General features: G+C 55.4%; 1 protein-coding gene across 2 annotated transcripts; it reads left to right on the forward strand.

Annotated features, from left to right (window-relative positions):
• The first annotated feature begins 2,387 nt into the window (after positions 1 to 2,387).
• On the forward strand, positions 2,388 to 26,954 carry SH2B2 (SH2B adaptor protein 2). 2 transcript variants are annotated; one of them, XM_051810040.1, is made up of 10 exons: positions 2,388 to 2,471; positions 3,560 to 3,685; positions 12,517 to 13,404; positions 15,726 to 15,827; positions 19,718 to 19,809; positions 22,062 to 22,156; positions 22,339 to 22,515; positions 22,628 to 22,821; positions 23,574 to 23,745; positions 24,175 to 26,954. In XM_051810040.1, exons 3-10 carry the CDS (start codon positions 12,544 to 12,546, stop codon positions 24,486 to 24,488), a joined length of 2,007 nt encoding a protein of 668 aa, XP_051666000.1. In that variant the 5' UTR covers positions 2,388 to 2,471; positions 3,560 to 3,685; positions 12,517 to 12,543; the 3' UTR covers positions 24,489 to 26,954. The 2 variants fall into 2 exon arrangements, with proteins under 2 accessions (XP_051666000.1, XP_051665999.1); XM_051810039.1 differs by lacking the exon at positions 2,388 to 2,471 and adding an exon at positions 2,483 to 2,747.
• The last annotated feature ends 342 nt before the right edge of the window (positions 26,955 to 27,296 follow it).

Raw genomic sequence — 27,296 nt, forward strand, 5'->3', positions numbered from 1 at the left:
CAATTTGGGGAGCTGGCCCGGGGATGCTCTTTGCGCAGCAGAGGAGGGTTCCTTGGGGATTGCTGAGAAAAGTCGCGGGAGAAGTTAAACTTTCACCCCGGCAATTATTGTAAATCTCCTTGGTCAAGGCCCAGACCTAAAATTAGCCCACGAGCCCTTTTAAAGGTTGGGATTTTTCCCTTGATTTTTCCAAGTGACCAACCAGCAGCAGAGCAAACTGTGCCCTTCCACACTCAGAGCCCTGGGGCGTTTTTTAATTGCAGCCCCGGTGCTTGATGGAAGCAAGGCCAGGCCTCCCAGCCTTGTTCTACACATCCTGAAACAAGCAGCATCCCACGGAGGGAGGGCAGGAGAGAGCCTGTTATGTACCAAAGCCTTTGGAATCACAAAGCATTTATCCTGCTTCACGGAAGGAATCCCAGCATCCCAGCCCTTCCCTGGGCTCCTGGTATGTTTTGCGCTGTTTAGTAAAATCTGGGAGTTTAGTAAAAGCTGGGATGTCGGGCTTTCTGCTGCTTGTATGGGAGCAGCAGGATCATCTGCCTGGCCTTTGCCCTTGGAGGGTGGTCTGGGTGGTCCCGTGGCACGGGCTGGGCACGGCATGAGCCGGGAATGCCAGACCCACTCCATGCAGCTCCCAGCCCTGCTGCCAATCGATAGCGAGTGCAATGAAACCCTTAATGAAATTCCAGCCTAAGAGACTATTGATTGTGTGTTTTCTTTAAAAATGTATATGAATGGGAGAGAGGCTTTTTGGAGCAGAGGCCGGGGAGAGAGGGGGGGGTGGAAACACATTGTCAGCCGCCGTGGGAGGTGAGTGATCCAGGGTCACCTGCACTGAGCAGTGGGATCCAGCCCCTCTGTGACCATCAATTCATCCCCAGAACACCCCCGGGGAAGGGAATCGTAGAATTGTGGAAACATTTAATGGTTTGGGTTGGAAGAGACCTTAAAGATCATCTCATTTCAATACCCTTTGCCATTTAGAGCCCCCAACCTGGGCTTGAAAACGTGACCAGCCAGAAGCAGGGGTGAGCATCTACCCAAAATCATCACAAAAACAGCCATGATGGAAAGAAGGCAAGAGTCTGTGCCTTGGTCGTGCCTCCTTGGCAATGCTTTTGCAACCCCTCCCTTGGCCCATGTTTCACACTGCTGCCAAAAACACAGCCAAACAAAAAAAGTGGTTTTGGAAGATGCTGCTTTGGGGGAAGAACAAGCAAACAGGGCATCACTGTGCACCAGCCCTACAATCAACCTCCCTCCTTCCCACCCCCTCTGAGCTCTCCCAAAGCAGCCTCTCCCCAAATCTCCCCAGATTACACCTGGCAGAGTAAGGGAATGGCGAGGAAGCATAATAAATAAATAATAATAATGACAAAAAATCCACCCCCCTCTCCACCCCTTACATAACCAGTGTTGTCTTAATCCTACAGGTGCTTTGCAGAAGTAAAAAGGATTTGTTCCTTCTGCAAATCCTTTTTTTTCTTTTTCCTTTTTTTTTCTTTTTTTTTTTTTAGTGACTCATCCTTATCCACCCGTGGACACACCACGGAGAGAGGCTGGGGGGGGCTATGAAAGGTCTGGGAGGCTGTGTGACCCCTCACTACATCCCTTAAACCACTGTGGGTTTCAGCTCCCCTGTCCTGGCGTTCCCTCTGTCCTGAATCCCCTGGCAGGGGAAGGTGCTCAGAGGTGAGCCCTCAAAATCCACCAGCAGGACGGGAAAGGTGGGCTCCGGGGCTGGATCCCAAACCTGCCCCTGGAGCCCACTCCAGTCACACTGTGCTGCCCTGTGACCCCTGGGAATGTGGGGCTGGGGGGGGTCACCCCAAATCCCCTCTCCTGTGCAGCCTAACAATGAGAATTGGGCTGGTAGACGGGGTGAGAAAAGGCTGTACCCCCTTCTCAAGGCACGGGGGTGCCCTGCCAGGATTTGCGACTCTTGGGGTGCCCTCTGAAGGTTTGATGATTTGAGGATTTGAAGCTTCCCCCAAGCATTTGGGGTGGCGCCCAAGGATTTCAGGTGTCCCTGGCGGGGGTTGGGTGCCTGTCCGAGGATTTAGGGGAGATCTTCAGATGCACTGAAGATCTGCGGTTTGGGGCACCACCCGCGGACTTGGGGTGCCCGTGCGAGGATCTGGGGAGGCATCCGAGGATTTGCGGTGCCACCGACATTTGGGGCGCCCTCTCTGGCACTGCCTCCATCCCAACCCCGTGCTCGGGGGGGGTGGGTGCCCACCCCGCCGGGTGCTGCCCTGGGGGTCCCCAGCCCGGTGCGCTGCGAACCCGGGGGGGCGGCGGGGCCGGGCGGGGCCCTTTAAGGCGGCGGGGGCGGGGGTGGGCGGTGCGGGGGGCGGCGCTGCCGGCGGGGCGGGGGGCGGCCGGGCCGGGCAGAGCCGAGCCGAGCCGAGCCGCGCTAAGCCGAGCTGAGCCGAGCCGAGCTGAGCCGGAGCAGCGAGCGGGGCTGGGTGAGCGCATCCTCCGGTACCGGCACCGGGGGGCGGCGGCCGAGGGGTGGAGGAGGGAGGAGGGCTCTTGTTTTCCCGGTTTTTCCCCCCGCCCCCGTTCAGGAGCGGACACCCCCCCACCCGGGAGAGGGTCCCGCCCCCCCCCCGACCCCCCTCCCGCCGCTGCGGCGCGGTGGAGCCGGGAGGGTCCCCGAGCAGCCCCCTCCCCTCGCCGCCGCCGGGCCGGGGGCTGCCGCCGCCTCCCACCCCCCGCGGCTGGGTCATCCCCCCCTCCCGGTGAGCATCGGGCCCGGCGGGGGCGGGAGGGACGGCGGGGGGCGGTGATGGGGCAGACCCGGCGGTGCCCGGCTCGGCCCGGGGATGGGGGGCTGCCCCAGGGGTGGGGGCTGCACAGGGAGAAGAGGGGCTGCCCCGGGAATGGGGTCTGACCCGGGGATAGGGGCTGCACAGGAAGAGGGGAGGCTGCCCTAGGGGTAGAGGCTGCCTCGGGAGAGGGGGGAGGCTGCCCCGGGGATGCGGGGCTGCACCAAGGGGTTGGGCTCCCCGATGATGGGGCTGCCCCACGGGAGGGGGTTCTGCCCCCGGGATGGGGGGCTGCCCCGCGGGGATGGGCTCCCCCCGGCCATGGGGGCTGCCCCGGGGGGATGAGGGGCAGCCCTGGGGGGGGGGCGGCAGCCCCGGCGCTGGGGTCGCAGGCAGCGCGCAGCACCCCGCGTGGATGCTCCGTGATTTTCAATCATTATTGTCTGCCTAGGTTTGCGTGAGGGGTGCAGGCAGCTCTGGGGGGGTCCCCACCTGGTCCCCCCGGACCCTCCGGCAGCCGGTACCTCCCATCCCCGCGGGGCCCCGGGGACCCCCGTGGGGCCGCTGCGGCTCCCGAGCTTCCTCCAGCCCCGCTCTGCTGAGCCTGGGTAGCACCAGGGGGAGGCCCTTGGGAAGCGGAGGGACTTTCTCCCTGGCCCTTCTGCTTATTTCTAGTTTTGGTGGAGTCAGGCTGGAGCCCAGCAGGGCTGTGGCTCAGGGGTGAGATGTGCCCGAGGATACTGCTTTCACTCCAGGGCCTGACAGCCCAATCCTTTGCCTTCCAGGTCCCTCTGAGTGGGTCTGGTCCCTCATTCCAGCGTGGAAATCGATGAGTTGAAGTTATGCATTTGACCTGGAAGAGCCAGGCTGCTGACACTTTGGGGACCCTGTGAACTGGAACAGGAGAGGAGGTAAAACAGCTCTGTCCACCCAGCATTCTGCCCAAAATCCCCGGGAGGCTCTGCTGATTTGTCTTTGAGTGGATGAGGAGCGGCTGAGGGAGCTGGGGGGGCTCAGCCTGGAGAAAAGGAGACTCTCGGGGGGACCTGCTCGCCCTCTACAACCCCCTTACAGGAGGGTGGAGCCAGGTGGAGTCGGTCTCTTCTCCCAGGTAACAGGCAAGGAAATGGCCTCAAGCTGTGCCAGGGCACAGATATTAGGGGGATATTGGATATTAAGGGAAATGTCTCCACTGATAGAGTTGTCAGACACTGGAACAGGCTGTTCAGGGCAGTGGCAGACTCAGCATCGCTGGAGGGATTTAACAGACATGTAGATGTGGCACTTGGGGACATGATTTAGTGGTGGCCTTTGCAGTGCTGGAGGAACAGTTGGACTTGATGATCTTGGATGTCTCTTCCAACCTAAACAATTCTATGATTACTCAGAACTCCCCTCCACAGGGATTTTTAGAAAGGCATCTGGGGATGCCTTTCTAAATAGGGATCATGCTCCTAAACTCCATAGGCTCTTCCAAAATTCTCAGCCCCCTTTCCCTGAGGCCTTTGGCCATTGTGTTTGTACAGGCAGGTGGGTGTGTGCTGCCAGGGGATCTGCTTAGATGGGATAGCAAGTGCTCTTGGACCTTCCCTCTGTGTCCTTCAGTGGTGTTTCCCAGTGTCTCACCATCATTGTGATGCTTCAGTGCAGCCCAGGGCCACCGCTGAATAACTGATTTCTAAAAAAGTTGGATAATTCTCGTGGAGATGCTCCAGCCTGTTGACATGTGCTTGGGAAGGGCATGGGATTGCCTGCCCTGTCTGGTGTCTCACCCAGCACAAGGTGACCATTGTTCTGTGCCATAGAGGGGGATGAGTCAGCCCTGGGGGCTGCAGGATGGAGCTCCCCTGTCCTGCTCTGGGTGCGGCTTTGGGGTTAAAATCACCACCTTCCTCAAGTGTGAGACCCTCAGTTGGCTCAGGGCTGCAGTGGCTGCTTGACTGCAGGGCTGCCTCTTTTGGCTGAGCCATCAGGTCTGTTCCCTCTTCTCCTGGACTGTGAGCACATCTCATACACCCTCGTGGCTGGGTGGTCTTGTCCAACCTCCTCTTGTCCTTCCTCCTTGGAGGGAAATCACCCATCTCTTCGAGATGAGGATGTTGCTGGCTAATGCCTTTCCTCTTCCTCCTCCTCCTCCTCTTCTTCTTCCCAGGAACCAGATGATGGTTGCACATCTGCTGGCCCTGCTGACTCAGGCTGGCCGGGGTGCCCCGGGGCCGTGCTCCCAGCCCCAGGCCAGCGGAGCCGCTCCTGGCAGCGCTCCCTTCCTGGAGCACCCGCCCGTGGGTGCCCTCGCCTGACCTCGGCTGCTTTCCCTGCCCGGGGATGCCAGTGAGGTGGTGGGATAAGGGTTGGAGACTTGTGCCTGGCTCGGTGCTCCACTTCCCCGTGGAGGCTGGCAGAGGGAACCTGGGGACTGCGGGGAGCACGTGGTACGCTCCCAGGAATTGCAGATTTGAATCCCAGCTGGTTCCGCTGCAGCGGAGAGGAGGAGAGGTCATCCCTAAAGGGAAAACTGCAGCCCATATCCGACTTTTGTTAAAGAGAAAGTCAGAAGGGCTTGGAGAATCCCTTTGCTGTGGGAGCGCCCGCACTGCTGGTGCAGGGTCTGGGTCTGGGATGAGACTCAACTCGCACAGGTTGTGCCATGCTTTGGAGCTGGGGGGACAGGAGTGGGACCCAGTGTGCATCCACTTCCAGGGGCCCATCAGGATGATGGGAGCTGGTTTATGCCCTGCTCCACTGGGTCCTGGCAGCATTTGGCAGCCAAGACCCTGGGGCAGGAGATGGGCTGCGATGGCATCGCAGAACCCTGGGAAAAGGGATGGTGGAGAAGTTGGACACGGCCTGTGAGTCCCTCTGACGTGGTTGTGGCCATGATGGGTACGAAGGTCTGCCTGCCCAGGAGCATCCCTGCACAGCAAAAGGAAAAGAGATATTTGAGGTTGGATCTCCAGCCAGGATTGGCAGCCGTAACAGGGTGTTTTGGCATCATCTGGTTGAGGGGGGGGGTTCAAAGCCCACTGGAATTTTTATTTTGCTTAATACACCACTTAAGCAATTAGCAGTGATTGTAGCAGTCCTGGGTGAGGCGCTGGGAAGAATTGAATTTCCTAAGCTCAGATACCATTAGGCAGCAGTTTAAGGCTGTTTGCAGGCGGGTATGAGACAGTGATGCGTGTGGGGAATTAGATCTGCAACACACAAAAACATAATAAGGAAATTTGCTACAGAACTGGGTAACTTTATCTGATGTTTATTATGTGCCTTAATTGAAAAACAATCTTAGGGGGTTCTCTGCCATAACAGTGGGGGATCCCCAGTGATGGCTGTGCTGTATCCATCAGGATGTGCTTTCCTGGTTTTCCTGCACCACTGACTCACACAGCTCTCCCCTCAAAAACACCCAAGGAGCCCCTTCATGGCATAACGGTCCACAGGGCAAGAGGAATCTCTTTAAAGAGTTTGCATCTGTTTTGTGAAGTGCAGTTGGGTTGATGTTGTGGGGCTTTTTCTTTAAATTCCCTGAGTTTCAGGTGCATCCAGCGGTGGGGAGCGAGCAGATAAATCTCCTGTTGTTTGGCATTTCTGAGTCCAGGAAGGGTCTGCCCCCAGGTACCAGGTCAGTGGTTAATATATAACAGGTGCACAGGACACTGTGCACCCACAGCCTGGAGGTGGGTGGATGTGCAAATAATTTTCCAAGGATGGGAAGGCGAGAGGAGGAGGAGGAGGAGGAGGAGGAGGGTTTTGTTGTGGGCTGAGAGGCGGAAGGAAATCGAGGCTTAGTGAGGGAAATGTGAGATTGCTTGGTTGGGGACAGGGCTTCGGCCACTCCTTGGGGGAGGCTCTGCTATTGTGGTAGTTAAAAATAGACTTTGGACTGGTTAGTTTTCTGTGGGAAGTCTCTCCTGCCAGAGATAGGCATGGGAGGTGGCATCCAAGTGAGAGGGAATGGACAACAGCCTCTGACTCCTTTACCTAAAGCTCTGTTTTTATTTTCTTTTAATATCTTTTCTTTTGGGCCATTGAGGGGAGGTCTTTGCTTTATTCCCAGACACAGCTGCCTCCAAGGCCCAAGCTTCATCCATGATGCCCAGCTGTACCAAAGTTTTGCTCAGCATCATGTCACTGCACCCTGGGGACCCCCTCCCTGTGGCTGACGTGTCCCTCGGGTCCCACACCAGTGTACCCAGTGGGCTGAGTGGCTTGGGTGGTGCTTCAGCCCCGTGCATGGGCTGGCAAGTGTGGTTCCCTGCAAGCTGGATGGAATTACTCAGGGAAGAGATTATCTAAGATCCAGTGGATCTTATCTATTGACTCGTCTTTATTTTCCAGCAGCTGTCAGCACGGGAGGTATAACGTACACTGGGGGGGGGATTTTGGAGGGGAGCGATAGGAACAACCCTGTGATATGGTCAGAATAGTGAGAAATGGAGAAAATCTCAGGTTTTACTGGAGGAACTGTCATGGGCCCATTTGCTTACTGGCAGGAGTGCTGGGGGTGACATCGGGATGCAGAACTGGGAGATATCACACAGCGCTGTGGGGAGACCACCATGTGTGCAAGAGCAGGAAGAAGGGTCATTTCTTGCCTGTTTTCTCTTTGGAAGATGTGTCCCTTCAGCACCTGCACCCCAAAACCCTACCCTGGCCATCTAGCACTCCTGGGTGCTTTGGTGCATCTGTTTTGAGGGCTGGTCTGGCTGATGCTGCAACCAGAGAGATCCCTCACTGGGAAGTAGAAAAAGGCCTGAAACCTTTTCACTCTGGAAAAATATTTTCTAGGCTGCAAGTGTCAGGTGGACCCTGAAGTGCATCTGGAGTGGAGGGAGTCAAAGCATGCACTTACCAAGGGATTGGTTCAAGGAAGGTGGTTTGACCATAAAATTTGAGGCTGAAATGCTGTTTGATTAATATTTCAGTGGGATGGACAGTAAATGAGAGGAACAAAGATTGTTTCCATTTCTCTCCGATTCAGGCAGCCAGTCTGATTTAAGATCAAAATAGTATAAATAGTGCTTGGAGCAATGAGGAGTATGGAGAGAAATCAGCTTCTCCCACACTGGGGCTGTGGTGGGGATGGTCAGGGGTCTGGGGGATGTGAAATGAGGGCAGGTAACTTCTGCTTCTGCTGCCTTATGGCTTTCTCTTCCTCAGCTCAGCCTCTGCATGCCCTTAAAGCTCTGATGGGTCTTGAGGGGCTGGGGATGGCCCTCGAGGTGGCAAAGAAACACCCTGGGAGGAGGTTGCTTGGTCTTTGCATGGTTCAGGTCTGCTGTGGAATGGGGGGACATCGTCTCTGTGGCCAATGCATCCCTCATCCCGTTGTGCTTGCACAGTAAGAGCAGGGATGATGCCCCTGCTTCCTTCCTGCCACCGGCTCTGTGTGATGCTCACTCTGCCCCACTGTCCTAAGGGCAGTCAGTCCCCATCCTGGTTTTAGCTGTTTTCCTGCGTGCCTGGGGCAGGCAGTGCCTTGGAGCCGTGCAGGCAGGCTCCAGGCTCCCTCCTGAGCTGCCAGAGGGGCTGCCTCTGCCTGTGTGTTGGGAGCTGCCTGCCTGCCAGGATCACTTCGCACCGGGGGGGGGCCGGGACGTATCGCCTTGCTCTGCGACCTGCTCGTGACTCGGGGATCTCCTCTGGCATGGCACGCTTAGGTCAGGCGCTTTTCTTGGGGGAGCAGGTGCCTGGGTTTCCTCACGTCATTCCCGGGGGATCAGGATCACCAGCTGGGGCTTTGAGTGGCATCGATCTTGCTGGAAACCGATCTTGCTGGAAGCCAAGCAGCTTTCTGGACCAAGGCAGCCAGGACTGGGCTGGGGACCACCTTCCCCAGGAGCCAGGGATTTGCTGCACACCCTCCCATGCAGGCTTTTCCTTCCTCTCCCGTCCTTCCCTGGCTTTGCCCCGGGAGCTCTCCCACACAGGTGGAGGTGCAGGGATGCAGGCAGGGATGGAGGGATTCAGACTTGCCGCCCACAACCTCCACCAGACAGTGTTTTTGCCCACCGAGGATCACTTTGTCCCAGCCTGGCTGCGCTGGCCGGAAGGGAAACATCTCTTTATTAGGGATGTTTCCTTAAATAAAGCCATCAGAGCCAGTGCTGGGCTGGCTGTGCTGCCCATCCCATGACCGGTGTTGCGCATTCGGGTTATTAACACCTCGTTAGATGTTGGTTCCTCCCCACCCTCTGGTTCAGCAAATCCCAGTGGCTTTGTTGTTGCTCCCTGACTCCTGCTTCACCGGGGAGTTGTTTTTTTTCCTCCTGCGCTTCTGCTGACAGTTTAAATTTCATTTCTTCTTGAGGTCAGTAGCTTTACTTCGACTTTCAGATCATTCTGTGTGCACCCCCCAGAGCAGGGGATGCCTCAGCATACCTTGTTGGGAGAGACTGTCCTAACATCACTGCCAGGGGCTGGCTCTCACCTGCCATCCCAACCTGGATTTCCATTTGGCCAATTCCAGAAATTCCTTCTTTTTTCCTTCTTTTTTTAAACCTTTACTCACTTCCCCAGCAGACACAGCACTGCCCTGGGAGGAGTTTGGGGACTCATGCAGGTGGGTTAGGAGCCCATCACCAGCCTGATGCCGTGTTTGCCACTCTGTGGCTTCCCTTTCACAACAAACCACCTCATTTTATATATCCATGTGTTTTGTGTCACCCAGGCCAGGGACTCGAAGCTGTGGCCCCTGGGCCAGTTCTGGAGTGGGCTGATGGCACCTCCCAAGGGATCTGGCTCCTTAGCAAAGTGCCCAGAGCACCCTGCAGCCTTTGGTAAGCCAGGCTGGCAGTGGATGGCCCTTCCCCTCCAAAAAGCAATTGCAGTTTTCCTGCTTATTTTCATCTTGAGCTTATTTTCGTCTCCGCTTCCACCGCTCTGCCCGGGGATGCTGTCTGTGGCATGATAAGTTATTTCAAGAAGTGGGGCAGAGCTGTTGGTATGGAGGGGAGTGAAGGCACCCAGATTAAAGGTAAATCTACACAGATAATTGGGAGCCTGCTTCCCGCAGAAACCAGGTAAACAATGAACCAGGGGCAGGGATGGCTCTGTGGCCCCGGGGGCTGCCTTCAGCCACCCCACCCACTCCCAGCCCCTGCTGTTGGGCCCTGGCAGGGAGGGCTCATGGACCAGCTCCGGGCAGGGGGGGCTGGATACATGGCACAGGGTTAGTAATCCCCGCCTCCTCAGACCTGCCAGATGTCTCTCCTCTAGCCTTCATTTTTATAAATTGGCCTTTTAAAGTCTGTCATCCCCATGCAGATGAAAGGAAGATGCTGTGATGCCTCTGCGTGCGTGTCTCCGAGCCTGAGCCCGGCTGCAGTGCCTGGATCTCGAGGCTTTTTGTTTGGGGCTTGATCTTTTTTGAAGTGCCTTTCTTTTTTTTTCTTCTTTTTTTTTTTTTTTTCCCTTAACATCTCAGAGTCTGTTGTATCAATGTATCTTGATTTCGGGCAGGCAGGCCTCCTTCTGAGCACCTCCTGGAGAGAGGGATAGGGAGAAGTGTTCTTGCCCCATCTGGGGGGGGGTAAACCAGCAAAGCCCTTGGGCTCGATACCCAGGGCAGATTAAACCCATCACTGTGGGGCTTTCTCTCCTCCTAAGCCCCTTTCTCCTCTTTTCCCTCTGCATCCTTTCCCCCTTCCTTGATCTTGCTGTGACTGCTTGGATTGGCAGCAGGAGACTCCTTTTCATCTCCCTTTTCTCCCTGAGCCCAAATACTCCTGGCCTGTGGCTTGGTGCCAGGGCAGCTCCTGGGGCTGTGGCAGAGCTGGGGCTGTGAATTTTCAATTCAAAGGGCAGTAACTGCTGCCACAACCCGAGTCTTTAAATCCTCTGCTTGGTGATGGATGGATAATTAGGAATTTCATTTGCTGGGCGGGTAACAAACAGCTTTGCATTTTCTGTTACTTTCCTGTTGTCTCTTGGGGAAATTCAGACGCTGCTCCTAAACTGCAGGGATGGGTTTTTTCCCAGCTGGCACAGCTCCCTGCTCAGGTCTCCAGGAAAGCCCTGTGATGCTGGGGAGAGCCTTGCCAGGGGTTTCTGCAGGGGCTGGGGCTCTGCTGGAGACTGGTGATGGTGTTGTGGGATGTGAGGGGCTAGTGCAGGTCCTCACTGCCTCCCTGGCACAGCCAGGGCACCAAGCAGCATCCCTGTCTTAAAGGTGGGAAGATGCTACATGCATCGTGTTTCTGTTGAGATTTTTGTTGCCTGTGTGGGTTTCTCCTTGTTTGAGGGGGGTGGAGAGCCACTTCCTGGGATGGAGGTGCTCCTTGGAGAGCTCAGATGTTTTGTGCTGGTAGGTCAGGTGGTGCCTCATCTCCGTAAGGATGTACTGGGGAAATGGCAACCGGTTCCTGGCCAGAGCTGCTGCTCTGTATCACAGCCTTTGGGGCTTGGTCCTGCCTGTGTCTGGTGACTGACGTGGTTGGGGTCTGGAGGACAAGGGGCGGGTTATCCCAGTCCCCAGTGCCTGCCCTGATCCCGTGGCTTGTGCAGTTCATCCGAGCAGTAATTAATTATTGGCCGTGTAAGCTGCTGGCGGGATCCTGCGCGTGATTTATTAGCAGGAGTAATCCCTCGCCAGCAAAAGAGCTGCTCTGTGAATGGAGAACAGCAAAATCCAGGGAAAGAGCTGCTCTGTGAATGGAGAACAGCAAAACCCGGGGGGACTGTCGTGTCCTTCCAGAACTGGATCCCCCAGGCACAGTTCCTGCCTGGAGCACGGCAGCTGCAGGCACCCCTGGGCTCTGTATCTGAGCCGGCTGAGGTGGGTTTGCCAAACTGCTGCCCTCGGGGGGGAAGGAGGGGTGTCTGAACATGTGGACCTTGTGTCTGGGGACATGGGCTGAGCAGTGCTCCACTTGCTCACTGGCCCAGGCTCGCTGTCACCAGTAGACCACAAGCAGTCTCACCACTGGGAGATGATTTTTAAGATGCGTTTGCTGCCAGGGTCTCCCTGAGGAAGCTGTTCACACTACCCAAAGCCTGGTAGATGTTTGGGAAGTGCAGCATATGCACCAAGCCAGCCTGCACACATGCCCTGGCAGGCCCATGGCTGCTGGGAGAGGGACCAGTGTGGAGACTGGGCAAAGTGATGCTTCTCCCATGGGCACGTGGGTCTGGTCTGCAGCTCCCATTAAGCTTTGGTGTGCTCCTGGGTCTGGCTTTTGTTTTCTTTTCCCCCTGTACCCAATCTACTCCTTGGCCTCTGTCAAGGACCTGTCCCAGGTTATCCATTACCCCACAATGCTCCAGTGAGGAGGGTGAAATACCAAAATTCATGTGGCAAAGGATCAGGGCAGAAATAGAGAATGGAGAAAGAGAAGGACCAGCTGCTGGGTGCAGAGGGGAGGGCACTGCCAGGACTCCTGATACTCCCTCACCCTATGGAGAGCTGTGCCATGCCCAGGCAGACACACAGCGAGAGAAATCCTGAAGGCGAATCCCCCCGGGCTCCTCCGGTCGGGGACTCCTTAGCGGTTTTATGATAAATCAATAACGCTTTTGCATGGTCATAATCGTAAAATAAGTACAATTTATGGCTGCTGCCGGGGCCAAGATTTTTTTCTAGTGTATGAGGTGGAGAGAGAGCGACACACAGACAATTGCCCACAGCGTTTCCCTTTGCACAGGAGCTGCAGACTGGCTCCTGGGGAGACCCCTGTGTCGGGGGGGGGCAAGGTGGGTTGCCCATGTCCGTGCCCAGGCTCACGCTGTGCCCTTGCCCCCACAGCCTGCCGGCAGGTGGAATGGGGCAGCCATGAACGGCGATGCCCTGTGCCAGGAGCCCTCCTCCCCGCTCCCCGACTGGAGGGAGTTCTGCAAGCTGCACGCCCAGGCGGCCGCCGTCGACTTCGCCCAGAAGTTCTGCCAGTTCCTGAAGGAGAACCCTCACTACGACACCCCCGGGGCAGAGACCTCCTTCTCCCACCATTTCACTGCCAACTTCCTGGACATCTTCAGCCTGGAGGTCAGCCGGGTGTTCGTGTCCGACTCGCCCACCAAGTACAACATCGTGCCCTTCGTGGGGCTGCAGAACTGCCACGTCCCCTACGGGCGGGAGGTCACCCCGAGGAAGGAGGAGACGTCCACTGAGTCCCTGGACAGCATGGACACCCCGCTGGGTGCCAGCCGGTACCTGACCCCGGCGCAGCAGGTGCAGGCACGCAAGGTGTCCTCCTACGGCCAGTCCCGCAGCTCGGAGGACGTCTCCATCCACGCCGCCGCCAAGCCCAAGTTCAAGAAAGGCTTCTCCTTGAGGAACATGAGCTTGTGCGTGGTGGATGGCATGAAGGAGATGTGGCATCGCAAGTCCTCTCCGGAGCCGGGCGCCGAGGCTGCCCCGGGCGGCCGGAGGGCCGAGAGGGAGCTGTGGCCGGCCGGGGGCAAGGAGCCTGGGGACCCTCGAGAGAAATGGACCCACAAGCTGCGCCTGTCCAAGGTGCCCTCCTCCAAGGTGGAGCTGGTGGACATCCAGAGGGAGGGGACGCTGCGCTACATGGTGGCCGATGACACGAACTGTGTGGGGAGCTCACAGTGGCAGAAGTGCCGCCTCCTGCTCCGGAAAGCGGTGAAGGTGGAAGGAGAGAGGTTCCTCCTTGAGTTTTATGTCCCTCCAAAGGTAAGCCCTGGCTTTTCTCCACTGTTGTTTTTATGAGCAATTCAAGCAGCAGTTGGACTTCGCTTGAGGCTTTTCTTGTTTCCACTGCTGAGCTGGGATGAAATCCAGCTCTGGTCCAGAGGGAGGTCTGGTGCTGTGTGGCTGAGGTGCGAATGGACGGGAAAATGTGATTGAAACCTATCCAACCTGCAGGCCAGAGTGAACCTTGGCTCTGTGGGTGTTGGTCTGTGCCTCTCACTGAAACATCCGTCCTTCTGATAAAATATAAAACGTGCATTTAAAGTGCATCTCTCTGGAGAGAGGCTCAGCACTGGTATGGATGGTGTGCATCACTGGGAGCTGGACTGGGAGCTTCCACAGCCCAGGGACTGCACAAGGCCTGGCTGGAAGGAGACAACCCCATGTCCATGGCATGATGCCTTCAAGGGAGCCTTCAAGAGAGCTGGAGAGGGACTTTTGGAAAGGACGTGAAGTGACAGGACAAGAGGGAATGGCTTCAAACTGAAAGAGAGTGGGTTTAGATTGTACATTATGAAGAAACTCTTGGCTGTGAGGGTGGTGAGGCCCTGGCACAGGTTGCCCAGAGAAGCTGTGGCTGCCCCATCCCTGGAAGTGTTCAAGGCCAGGTTGGACGGGGCTTGGAGCAACTTGTCTAGTAGAAAGTGTCCCTGCCCGTGGCAGGGGGTTGGAATGAGATGATATTTAAGGTCCCTTCCAAACCCAACCATTCCTTGATTTTATGCACAGAGGATCTGGTGGGTGTGGGCTGCATGGAGCAGCGCTGGCTTATCAGCTGCACCTAAGGGGTAATAAACTTGGGTTAAAATGGAACAACTGCTGCTCTTAAAACATTTTAGAGAGAGCTCATAGAGGGATTTTTTTTTAGTGTATCTTGATTTGTCTCTAAAAATCAATTTTGAAATTATTTTACAGCAACTTTTATGAACATTGTCTGCTCCTCTGTTATAATCACACCCTGCTCTAGTTTACAGCTTTCTCCCCTCATCCCATCTTGCTTTCCATCTGGCAAACGATTCAGCTGTAAAAGTGGCACCAGTCTGGCACAGCTGGAAGAAAACAGCTTTTTTCTGTGGCAGCCACAACTTTGTTTTTGCACAGACCCTACAAAAACTATGGCCATGTCCTTAAATCTTTAAAAGGAAGAGCCTTCCCGGAGAAGAGGGGGTTGGAATGAGATGATCTTTAAGGTCCCTCCCAACACAAACCATTCTGTGATTCTAAGCCCTTTCTCTGGCTCAGCGGTGAATTATCACCTTGTTTCCTTTCCTTTCGAAGCAGCTGCCGCCTCCTTTCTGACCTTCTCCTGTGCAAACAGCAGGATGGAAAAATTCCCTGGGGATGGGCAGAGCCTTGCACGGTTGAGACGTGTCTGGAGGCAGCGCTGGGGCTCCAGGGCTGGCAGAAACGGAAACATCCTGGAAGGGAAAAAGCAGTTTCTGTTCTGTCTTGGATGTATTTATTTTCATTTCCCAATAAAATTGGGAACTGAGCCCGTTATTGGTAACCTGCAGCCAGGAGCTGCTCCCTGGCCTCATCCTACTCCCTGCACCCAAGGCACCAGGCACAGGTTTCAGTGACTAAATTGCATCTCCACTTCCCACATTCATAATGCTCCGAATCCCAGAGCCCTGGAGAGCAGCTCTGCAGGCTCCTTTGGGGAGATTTGTTATAATTAAAACAAATATCTGGGGAATTTGTTGCTCAGCAAACACTTGGAGTGGGAGGCACCAGGTCCTGCCCCCCCATCAAGGCTCCGGCGGGTGCCAGGGGCCCTGGGGGAAATTCATTTTTCTTTATTTTAATGTAATTAAAATTCCCTGCATGGCTGAGGCTGCTGTGTCGGAGCTTCTCGGTTGAAATGCTGCTCCTGTGCTGGATAAAGGGAGCTGCTTTTCCGCATGGGAAGCGTCCCCCATCAGATAGCACAGTTCTCTCCCGGCGGATCTCCATCGGGAGAGGGTTTAAAATGGAGAGGAGAGGAGTAAGTGGTGTTGGCAGAGCTGGCACTTCAGCCTGTGCTGGAACAAGGAGGAGGTTTGGCACTTAAATGCACCTCCCTGCCTTCCACTGGGCCTCCTCTTGGTTTAATTCAAAGAGCTCAGAGTTATCAGAACGGGAGGGAAATCAATGCTGTTTATTCCCCCGCTGTAATAACCACACAGGCTGAGCTGATCTCGCCTCTGAGAGCTCCACTGCGTCGTCCCCAGGGACAGTTTGATTCAATTGAGTGACTTTTTTTATTCATTGATTTCTTTTAATTTATTTTCTTTGGTTTTTTTTTTTTTCCCCTCTTTTCCCAGGCTTCCAAACCCAAGGTGAGCATCCCGCTGTCAGCCATCATCGAGGTCCGCACCACAATGCCACTGGAGATGCCTGACAAAGACAACACCTTTGTCCTAAAGGTGAGAGCAGGGTGTGTATCCCTACAGGAACCCCATCTGCACCTGCATCCAGCCCCTGCTGCAGGGATGCTCATTTCCTGAGGGGATTGTTGCCTTGGCTTTCGGAACTGAGATGCCAACAGCACTAATGCCCCCCATGGGATCCCTGCCTCCTCCACCTGACACCTGGGTATTTTGGGATCGAGCTGTTTGCCTGGCTTTCACTGTGGAGCTTGGCTTCTCTGTGTCACCAGGAGACAGGTTAAATTAGTGTCCAGGGACAACCTGCAAGGGAAGATACTCCTTGGTGCAGCTGCTTGTGGTTTTGTGGCTGCCATGGCCCTGGATTGGTGGCACATGGTGGCTGTTTCATTGACACGGGGCAGTGGCACTCAGGGCTCTGGTCTAGTTGACAAGGTGGTGTTCGGTCAAAGGTTGGATTCCATGATCTTGGACGTCTTTTCCAACCTTAATGATTCTGTGGGAACAGCTGTGCAGGGCCACTGAGACCCTGGGGATCAACCACCCCACATGAGTCTGTGGGCATGAGCAGAGTGTGAAAGTCTCTCCAAAAAAGACTTTTCCGTATCATGCATTTAATTAGCTTAATGCTGCCTCCTGCTCTGCTGGAAGGCAACAGCCTGTCATGGCAGATCAGGGCTGAATTTTGCAGGGTCCTGGCCACCATGATGATGGATGTGTTGTTGGACGTGGTGTTTCTCTCCAGCTAATGGGGTTGTACTTTCCCACTTGTGTGGACTTGCACTCTCCATCAGAGCTGTGGGATGTGCCCAGCTGGGAGGCAGCACATGTACATGGAGGACACCAGCATTTCGAGCATTTCTGTGTCCTCCCTCTGCTCAAAAAACACTTCTCTCCCTAAGAGCTTCTCCCCTAAGAGTGTGTGGCAAAGCAGAGCAGAGGGGCCGGGCTTCCTGGCTGAATGAACCTGCTCAAAAGCTTAGAAAACTGTGAAAGCAGAGGAGGGGAAAAATAAAACCTGGCTTTGTGAAAACCCTTGCACCTGGTAGCCTGCTGGCCCTGGCACACATTCCCATTGGAAATCATTTTCCACCAAACCCAGCTCCTTGTCAAGGTCCCACACCTTCTCCTGGCACCTCCTTCGGGGCATCCTCCCTGCCCCAAGGGCTTCTCGCTCTTCAGCCTCAGCCTCTGCTGTGCTCCGTGTCCACCATGGCCATGGAGGGTCATTCAACTGTCTTCTGTGTCTCAAAGACCAACCTCAAGAGTCTTCTGCCATCCAGACTGACCAGCCCAAGGTCCTCCTTGCTTTCCCTGCAGGCTCTGAAGAGAGAATTCCCCAAAGTGTACATGGGGCCATGTCCCAGAGCAGATAGGAAGGATTGCTTCTCCTTTGATTGCTTCTCCTTTCTTCTTCCTCTTTATCCAGCCCAAGCTGATCTAGTTGTTTTCTTCATACCCCAGTGATGATGATGTTGACTCACACGCAGCTTGTGGGCTGGTGTAACCTCTCAATGGTTTCTGCAGAACTGCTCCAGAGTTGTGGTTCCCCAGCCCAGACACCCCCAGCAATCGGTGTGAGCCCAGAGCTTGCCCTTGTCCTTGAGCTGGAGGCATTTTCTTCCACTAAGCATTTCTCAGCTTTGACAAGAGCATTTCAGTTCTTGCCTCATCCTTCAACACACTTGCAGAGTGGTGTCACCCATGAATTGATCAGGCATCCTCGCTTGCCTTTGTCCTAATTGTTACTGAGGAGCAGCACGCACGGAGAGCCTTTGATGAGCATATCCCTCAGCTTTGACCATCGGCCATCAATAGCCTCTTAGCCATTGATCACTGCTCTTGGAATACTGCTCATCAGCTACCTTCGGTCATGTTTTCTAGATCTCCTTACAAATCCCACCTCAACTGTGTTGCATCAGTGTCTGAAGCGTGGCGAGTCCGAGGATGTGCCACTGCTTCTCCCATCCCAGGGGCTGTCACAAGCATGAGCAGATGAGTTTGACTGGGTTTGGTCATGAGAAATCCCTCCTGGGGGGGATTCAGCTCTGGGGGTGCTTTCTGGGTGTCCATAAGGGTCAGTTTCTTTGGCTGCTGGAGGAGAACTCTGGGCTTGTCCTCTTCCCATCTTCTGGAGCCAGAAATGCTTTATCCATCCCCACCACTAACAGATCAGTGACTACTTCAGCCATTTCTTTAATTTACCTGGGGAATGCTCCAAACCCCACCAGTCAAAAAATGCTTGATTTATCAGGTACCTCCTACTCCTGCCCTGTCCTGGCCAGGGTGCTTTCCCTGCCACAGGGGGAATTGACTGGAATCGACCCTTTGAGTGAGCAGAGGCAGCAAGCACAGCATTGAGCCCCTCTTCCACTGCTTCCAGCCAGCCTTTGCCCTCCCCTCCCAGCTGTGGACACAGAATGCTGTTCCCCTATTCTCACATCCATTATCATTTGTGGGTCATTTTCTGTCCGGGCCCTTCTTGCTGGGTCATCTTCTGGCTGTTCTCCCATTCTCCCTTTGCTGGTTGGACTTGCAAAGGGGGTGAAACACCCACAGGTGCTGGGGTGAAGGTTAGATGGGTAAGAGAGGGAGCTGAGTGCTGTGGTTTCCCTGCTGCCTTCCTGTGTGATGTGGACCCCAGTCTCAACCTTCACACACAACATGCAGGTTATGACGGGTGGAAAAGCCCCTGCCTTGTTTAGGGAGGCCACACTAGAATAGTTTCTGCCAAATTGCCTAAAAATGAGCAGGCAGCATGTCCCCAGCTCCCATCAGACACCAGGCACACGCAATTTTTTCCATTGCACAAGCAGGTGCTTGCAAAATACCCAAACCCTGCACGTGCTTCACTTGCTGTCATGCTCTGCATGAGTGAGCAGTCCTGTCTCTCACATCAGCTTTGTGTGTTGTCCTCAGAAAGCCAGAGAAGCTCCTTTTCTCTGGTTAAACAAATTAAGGGGGGGTCTTTGCTGCTCCTCTACACCTCTGCCAGGGGCAGGATCACTCAGGCACAGCCCAAGCTGCAGCAGGGACGAGGTCACTGCTCAGCCTCAGCCAGGGCTCTGCTCCCTGCCCTCCCTGCTTATTTTCAGGACAGTGATTCAGTTGTTTGTGATTAATTTAATTTGCTTGGAGGTTGTCTCAGCTGGCAATGTGATACCCTCCTGGAGTCCGGATTGCTTTGCCAGCTCAGGAACGCGATGTGTAAAGCTCCGTGAAGGATGCAGGGAAACCTGCCAGAGGCACACAGCATCCCGTGGCATCTGCAGCCACTGATGTGGGGCTTCTGGGTTCTCCCTGTCCCCAGAAAGGCACAGCTGCTTTGGGTTTGCCATTTTGGATGCTGTTTTGCATCCTGATTTTTACTTAATGTTTTTTTTTTCCCCGTGAAAGTGAGCTTCTTTCCCACCCCACTGCAATCAGAAATCAAAGCCTCATGGACCAGCAGGCAGGAAAGATAACAGAGGAGAGGTTTAAACTCCTGGCTTTGGAGTGTGGCAGGGTTTGGGGGCAGAGAGCAGCTCTGCTCTACCTGTGCAGAGCTAGTTTTTGGGGGGCACTGAGGTGATGCTGTCTATGTTGGTGCATAATGCCAGGTACCCCCAATGCTGCCAGCCAGGTGTGGTTTTGCCACAGAGGCTGTAACAGCCTTGTAAAAAACCTTGTGATACATGTGCTAATAACAGTGGGGTGGGAGTTTTCCTCTGAGCCCCATCTTTGGTCAGGGGGCACACCCTTGGGCACAGCAGGACATCTCTGTGGGTCACCCCTCGGCACCCCTGTGCTGAGATGAGGCAGGACACTGATCCTCTCCTGCTCGGCGAAGTCCTGTTTAATAGCAGCAGGTTTTGTAGGGGTCCAGCTGGGTTATGGGGGGTGGGTGGCAGGACCCCAGCACTGCTGACACCATCCCACATTGCCTGCAGGTGGAGAACGGGGCTGAGTACATCCTGGAGACCATCGATTCCCTGCAGAAGCACTCCTGGGTGGCGGATATCCAGGACTGCATTGACCCTGGGTAAGGATTGCTGGGGGAAGGGGCCGTGTGGGGCTGAGCTGGGCACTGCTGTGCTGCCCTCACCCCTGAGCACGGGTTGTTACCCCAGTGCAGTTTTTGCTACTCAGGTTGTTACAGAAGTCCCCAACTCAGAGCAGTCTGAAAGCCAAGTTAGCAGCCTGTGTTTGCAGAGCAGTGGCTGCCTGTTCACCCTTCCCTTCTCCATGTCACCTCAGCCTGGCAGAGGCAAGTGACCTGGGAACTCAGCCTCAACGTGGGAACCTTCTCACACCCACCTTCTGAAGCTTTTATACTGTATTTGAGCTACTCTCCATGTTTTTTTCCAGTCTAGCATCCATGGTATATTTAAGATTCTGCTGGTTAAATCGATTTATTTACCTTTCTATCACAGTGGCATCAATACTGTCATTGGAGTCACAACTCAGCCAGAACCTCCCATCTGCTGTTTCATCAGCCCATGCAGCAGGTTACATATTAGGGAGGTTTTGTGCCCAATGCTGCTGCCCTTCAGCTGGCTCAGACAAGCCCAGCCTCTGGGGAAACCCTGGCACTGACCTTCTTGGCACAGTTTTGGAAAAACGAGGTGCCCATGCTTGCAGAGTTGAAAACCTCAAGCAAACCTGGAACAGGGCCTTGGAGAGTCTCCCGCTGCCTCCAGGCTGCCTTTGCCCCCTTCTGCTGGAGAGAGGTGGTTTACAGGGCTGGTTACTGTGGAGGCTGCATCTAGTGGGGAGGATGAACTGATGCGCTCCAGATTTCTACTCCTCCAGCTCCTTTTCCTGTTTTTTGAAATATATAATTCATTGGCACAGGTTGCCCAGAGAAGCTGCAGATGCCCCATCCCTTAAAGTGTCCAAGGCCAGGTTGGATGGGGTTTGGAGCAACCTGGGCTAGTGGAAGGTGTCCCTGCCCATGGCGGGGTGTGGAACGAGATGAGCTTTAATTAAGTCTGATAATTCAAAAAGCAGTGCTGAGGCTGGGCTGCTGAGGGAGGCAAGGCTGGGAAAAGACCCTTTTTTTCCCCACTGCATGTTTCAGTGCCAGTTTTCCAGCCGGAGCCGAGCACCACGGCCGTGCTCCCCTCAAGCCACCGCGGGAGCCGCCGGCATCCCCGCGCCAGCCCCTCTGGCAGCCTCCCAGCCTTCTCTGTTTGCTTAGCACCCAGCGCCGTCCCGCTCTGGCCTCCGGACGTGACTGTAAAGCAAATAATAATGAACTCCAGAGCAAATAATAATGAGCTGTTTAATACACCGACACACGCGCTCGCTGCCAAGAACGAATTTCCAGTCAGCTCCCGACACTTTTGCCAAGGGCTGCGTGCTGGAGCCGCCGCGTGAGCGCCCGGCGACGGCTTTTCTGCAACGCGCTGTTGGTTTTGGTTTCCTTCCTCCCTTCTTGTTTTTAGCCGGCTGCAGCTGAATGACTCCCAGTGGCTGATTCACGGACTGGCCACTAAATAATTCAGCAGCTCACGAGGGAGCCGTTACCACCCGACGCAGACGCTTCCTCGCTGCCTGTGCCCACGTGGCCGCTGTTAAGCAAGAGCAGCCCAGTGCTGCCGGCAGCTCTGGCAGTGCCAGGCTCTTTCTGACAGCCAGGATAAAAATAGGCTGTGGAGCGAGTCGGATGCTTGTGCAAGAAGGATGCTGAAGTGCACGGGGAGGGTTGGCAGCAGGGATGCTCTGCGGGGGCTGCCCCCCTGCCTTGGTCTGTTCCCACTCGCTGGCTTGCTCCAGGCTTCCTGGCTTGCGTTTTTTTATGTCTTTTAGGGTTGTAATTCCTACGGGTTTGTGATTCCCTTGGCAGAGGGTCAAAGTGAAAGGATGAAAGTTGGTGGTGGGATTGTATGTGGGTGCACCGATGTCTTGGGAAGCAAAGGGCTGAGGGTCAAGGTGACAAATTTCCATCCAAACCAACAAGGCTGCAGCAAAATCCTGCAGCTGGGACTGACCAGCATGACCCTATACAATGGGCTTTCAGGGGTTTAATCCCTCTCACGCTGGTTTCTCGCCCCCAAAAAGCCATGTTGTTTGGTGGCTGCTCTGCCTCTCTGTGGCGTTGGTGCTTCTATTCGTGGCAGCTCCTCAGGAGGAAGCAAGGAGCATTGGGATGTGCTCCCAGATCACAGCTGGAATTTTGTTTGGCTGAGTCCCCATTCTGTGCCAGTGGGTGGAGGAGTGGAGGTGCCACACGTGCATGTGTCTGTAGTGTGGCACTCAGCATGTGACCATGTGCTCTGTGCTCTCCCTTAGGGACAGCGGGGACGATATTGAGCTAGTGTCCTGTGCACAGGGAGCCTGTCTGCCAGGCAGGACAACCTCCTCCAGCTGCGAGTTCCTGGCTGACGGTAAGGACCTACATCTGGGAAAGTCTGGGAGTCCCTCAAAGCCATAACGTAGCTCTCAGGTGTCTCTGAGAGCCAAGGGTATCCAACGTGGTTGCCTTCAGAGCAGGACAGCCCCCAGCTTTGTCCAGTGGTGGTGGGTGATGCTGAGCCATGAGCCCATCCCTCTGCAAATTCCCTTCCAGATGTGCCCAGGCCGCCAGACAGATGTGCCCTGCCCAGCGCTCACAACACCACCACAGCCACTGCCGTCCCCGTGCCCCACGGCCGGAGCAGGGACTCCCTGGGGGAGCTCCTCACCCACGTCCCACTGGAGAACTTCCTGCAGACCCTGGAGTCCTCCCCCACTGCACATCTCACAGGTACCGGGATGCAGGATGCGGCCCCAGCATCTCGTTCTTGAGGGAGAGGATGAGGGGGCGGGAGGGGGTGATGTCTGGGTGCTCCCTAAAAACCTGCTGTCCCTGCGGGCAGGGGAGGACAGCGAGGCAGAGGCGGAGATCAACCTCTCTGACTTCCCCTGGTTCCACGGGACTCTCTCTCGGATCAAGGCGGCTCAGCTGGTGCTCTTCGGGGGCGCCCGGAGCCACGGATTGTTTGTCATCCGGCAGAGCGAAACGCGGCCGGGGGAGTATGTGCTGACCTTCAACTTCCAGGGGAAAGCCAAGGTGGGTGTCCTCTGCTTCTCTGTGAATATCAGCACCAGCCCTGCCCAGCACCCTGGGTTCCTTCCTGCTCTGCAAGCAAGCAGGTGCCATGCAGTGACCCCAAACACAGCAGCTCTGGCAGGGCAGCCCCAGGACCGCCTGCCCCTGTCCCTCCAAGAGCCCTCTGCATCCTGCTCAGCCCCTTCTATGCTTTCCTAACTGGATCAGTGCCTGCCATGCCAGCATAAGGTTAAATATTATTAAGTAATATGCATGGAAGCCCAGCCTAGCCTGGCACATCATCCCCCGCCCTCTCCTTTTTCATTCTGTGCCCTGAAGTACACCAATGCACTATGAAGAACCAACTCACATGGAGTTTTCTGCTGAGTTTCTAGCAGAGGGCACATGCTGTCAGGGGTTGGGATATAGCTGCCTGTTCTTGTCACTTGTCCTGCAAGAAGTAGTTCAGGTGGGCTAGAGTCTTCCCCAGGGCTGTCTGTGACACCGGGATTGGAGCTTCAGCCCCCCTGGCTGCACCCAGCCTCCCTTGTCTGGGTGTTCCTTTATGGTGTTCATCCCTAGGAGGGGCCAAACTTCTCCTGGGGCTGCAGTGAGTAGGGTTTTGCAGGAAACACCCTGCAGCAGGTTAAAAATGACAATCCTGAGGTAGGAGCAAACCACCCTTGGCTGATGGAGGTGGCTTCTGCTGCTGATTGCAAGGGTGGTCTCACCCTCCCAGTCCCCAGCTCATCCACTGACCCCTGTGCTTGCAGCACCTCCGCCTGTCACTGAACGAGAGCGGGCAGTGCCACGTGCAGCACCTCTGGTTCCAGACCATCTTTGACATGCTGCGCCACTTCCACACACATCCCATCCCCCTGGAGTCGGGCGGAGCGGCCGACATCACCCTCCGCAGCTACGTGGTGGCCCAGAGCCCACAGCCCGGTAGGTGCTGGAGCCGGGCAGGGGCAGGGCTGCATGTGGAGGGTTGGGTGTGAGGTTTGGGTGGTACCTTGTGTGGGACTAAAAGGGAGTGATCCCTGGGATTCCCTCCCTACAGCTGTGTCTGTGCTGACGCACGTGGCTCTAGAGATGTGCCAAGGTGGGTGTTATCCCATAGAAGGCAGGCAGGGAGCACCATGTAGCAGCAGGACTGTGCTGGCGTGACCCCCGTGTCCCTGGCCATGGGTGTCAGTCCCCTGGCTCGAGCAGGAGAGGGGCAGAGGGGTCCACAGGGCTCAGAGCATCCTGCTGTGCTGGGGGACTGTGGGCAAGGGGGGTTGGGGAAGGGCAAGGTCAAGGATGGAGAGGATGGGCATGGGATGGTGCCAGCGAGGGAGCACTGGAGAGGTCAAGCTCTTGCCTCCCTTGCAGATGCCGGCCCCCCACCACCCCTTGTGCCACAGCCCCCGGGCTGCCGGGTCGACCTGCCACCTCCACACTACTTCTGCAGCACAGCACCCACTGGCCCGCCGGCCCCACCACCTGCTGAGGGGGTGGCCGTGGCCCCCCCTGTCACTGTCCCTGCACCCTACCACCGTCTGGAGGGTGCCCTGGGCCCCCGGAGCCGCAGCGACAGCACCGAGCGCCGGCCGGAGCCCCCCACCGCCAGTGCCGAGGACTACCACGAGGCTGACAGCGCCCGGAGCCGGACCCGGGCCGTGGAAAACCAGTACTCCTTCTACTGAGCCCCTCATGCCTGGGGGCTGGATGGTGGGGGGAAGCGGGGCAGCCGTGCCCCTCACCGCTCCACCAGCCTCGCCACCTCCTCCTGCCGCCACCAGCAACCAAACCGGGACGTCCTTCTCGCTCCCTGCTGCTTTTGGGAGCTGCGTCAGCAGCAGGCGATGTCCCAGCTGGACCTTGCACCAGCCCCAAGGTTGGGGCAGTGCTGGAGGTTTGGGAGGCTGAAAGAGTCAGTGCCATTTTGGAGCTTGCAGCCTCTTCTTTTTCCCTCCGGACCAAGAGCTCTCCGAGGGCTGAGCCAAGCTCCCTGCATCTCCTCCCGGGTATGACCATCGTGGGATGGCAGCCTGGAGCTGTGACAGGCTCCATTCCCCAGCCAAAGAGCCTTGGCACATCCATTCTGGGGCGAGAGCCCAGCATGGCCAACATCCTTCTGGCACCATCACCCTGCAAACCAGCTGCCAAGGGACTCTGGCGTTTTGGGATGACCATGGAAATGGCAGATCTACATGCAGAGACTTGCTCAAATACGTGGATCACTGAGAGGGCACCACTGAGGGTTTATCCAGGCTGGCTTTTGGGCTCCCTCTGAGGCATGTGTTTCCAACCCTCTGCCAGGAGAAGGTTTTTTTTCCAAAGCTTAATGAATTGCATTCAAGAAAGGGTTTTCCTGCTGTCCTGCCTTTTGTGTTCCTTTGTTTCCTTTCTCTCCTTGCTGTACCTACAGAGAATCCCTGGATAATCCCTTTCTTCCTCCGTCTCTTCCTTGCTTTCTCAAAACCTAAACTCTCTGCAAGGGCAACAGCTCAGCCTTCTGACTGCTCTCTGCCACAGCTGGGCAATGTTTTCCATTGCTCAAGGCAAACCTTGGAAAATATGACAACACCCCTGCTTTGCATCAGTTGTTGGTCATTCGGGATGTCCAGGGGCATCAGGCAGAGGCCAGGGGCTGTGTCTGGAGGTGAGGGACAGCCTTGCCCTGCAGGTGTTCAGCTGGGCTCCCAGGAATGAAAACACTACACATCTTCAGTAACTGCTATCGAAAGTTACTGGTTTTTTCTTAGACAAATAGAAATGCCCAGGAAGAGCAAAAGGAGTGGGGCTGGTGCCAGGTGGGTGAGCAGCCAGCCAGCACGGGGGGCCAGGCCAGGCTGATGGGCAGGATTGCCCTTGCCAGTGGTTGATGTCCCTCCCCAGCAGCTGTAAAACCCTGCCAGTGAGGGCTGGAGCAGCACTGCTGCCAGGAGGGACCAGGCATGCCGTTGTCACTGCTGCTTGGTGGCTTTTTGACAGAGCAGTGCAGCTACGTGCACCTGGAGGAGGAGGTCCCTGATGGAGGTGAGCCCTGGAGGAGAGTGTAGAGCAGAAACCTGCTGTGGCCAGATGTGCACTACATTGATGCTTTCCTTACAGGTCATGGAAGCCCTTAGGATGGTTTTACAGGCCAGAGTCTGTGTGCCTTGTGTGGGGTGGGAGACCCTCTGGAAGGGCAGCTTTGCTTGCAGACAAAGTGCTTGCGTGTCCCTCTTGGTTTGCCTCCCACAGCTTGTCTTACCCAGCATCAGGGCTCCTGGCTCCTTGTGTGGCTGCCAGATCTGGGTGACAGTGCTAACAGGACCTGAGCCAAGTGGCTTTGGAGTGCCTGGACAGGTTTCCAGGTAGAGCAGACCCCACCATAGCAGCTAGAAGTTACCACTTAGTGCAAAGAGAGGTACAAGACAAGCTACAACCTAACTCAAAAAAACTCCTTGAATTTGCCTGGAATTGGGTTGGGCCAAATTTTTATTTTTTTAGGTGCCTTCTTTCCTGAGCTAGCAAAGCATGTCCCCAGCACTTGAGTCATTTGTGCCTCCCGCTTCCAGAGGGCAGGGAAGGTGTCTCCAAGGCTCCTTCTGTGATGTGAGAGCTGTCTTTCTGGCCCATGGCTGTGTGAGATGAGAGCTGGTGGATCTCATTCCTGCAGGAAATGCCACCTTCTCCCCAAACACACAGTCCTTCAGAGAGCAGCAGGAGCAGTTCGCTCTTTTGAGGGTATTTCTCCTTCCTCAGCTCAGCTAAAACCCAGCTTGGAGGAGCCCATGCAGCAAGGAAAGGCTGATGGGTTTAACCTGGACATGCTTCCTTCACACACAGAGTGAATTTTGGATATTAGTGGTGATTTTGGATATGGCACAGACATCATCACTCTGGTTCCTCATTGAGGTCCCAAGGGGCTGGATGGGAGCACTGCCTTACAGACCTTCAGATACGGGCTGGTTTCTCACTTTTTGTGTCACAGGATAGGAAAAGGAGGGGGAAGCAAAGATCTGCAAGCAAAAATGTTAATTTGTAAATAGGGAAGAGTCTGGAAGAGTTTACTGTTGTGTAGAATAAATTAATTTTATTTAAAAAAAAAGGGGGAGGGGGACTTGATAAACAAATGGAGAACTCGAGTTTCGGTTTTAAAATAAAATCACTTGCAAAAAGGACAGCACGTGAGCATGAGCTTGGAGTTTTGCTGGATTTGCTACATGAAGAAAGGATAAAAGGGAGGGAGGGTGCTGTCATGTCACATGTGTGTAGACCTCGTCGCTATCTCGAGGCAGTTGGGGCTGGGCTCAGTCTGTCTCTGCCTGATGGAGTGCACTGAGGAGGGAGAGAGGGGTATTTTTCTCACTGCTGAGCAGAGGGAGGAGGAGGAGGAGGAGGATGGGTCCAGGCTGCACAGGACAGGGTTTTATCTCCTTCCAGTCTCTTTTTTTCTTTGTCTGGTTTGTCACTGGTGCAGGTTGAAATGCCTCCCTCCCCAGAGCAGTGTGGATAATAGGGAA

This window comes from Manacus candei, unplaced genomic scaffold (assembly GCF_025592945.1).
Source record: "Manacus candei isolate 608988 ecotype Guabito, Panama unplaced genomic scaffold, ASM2559294v1 h1tg000076l, whole genome shotgun sequence".
NCBI classification, from domain to species: domain Eukaryota; kingdom Metazoa; phylum Chordata; class Aves; order Passeriformes; family Pipridae; genus Manacus; species Manacus candei.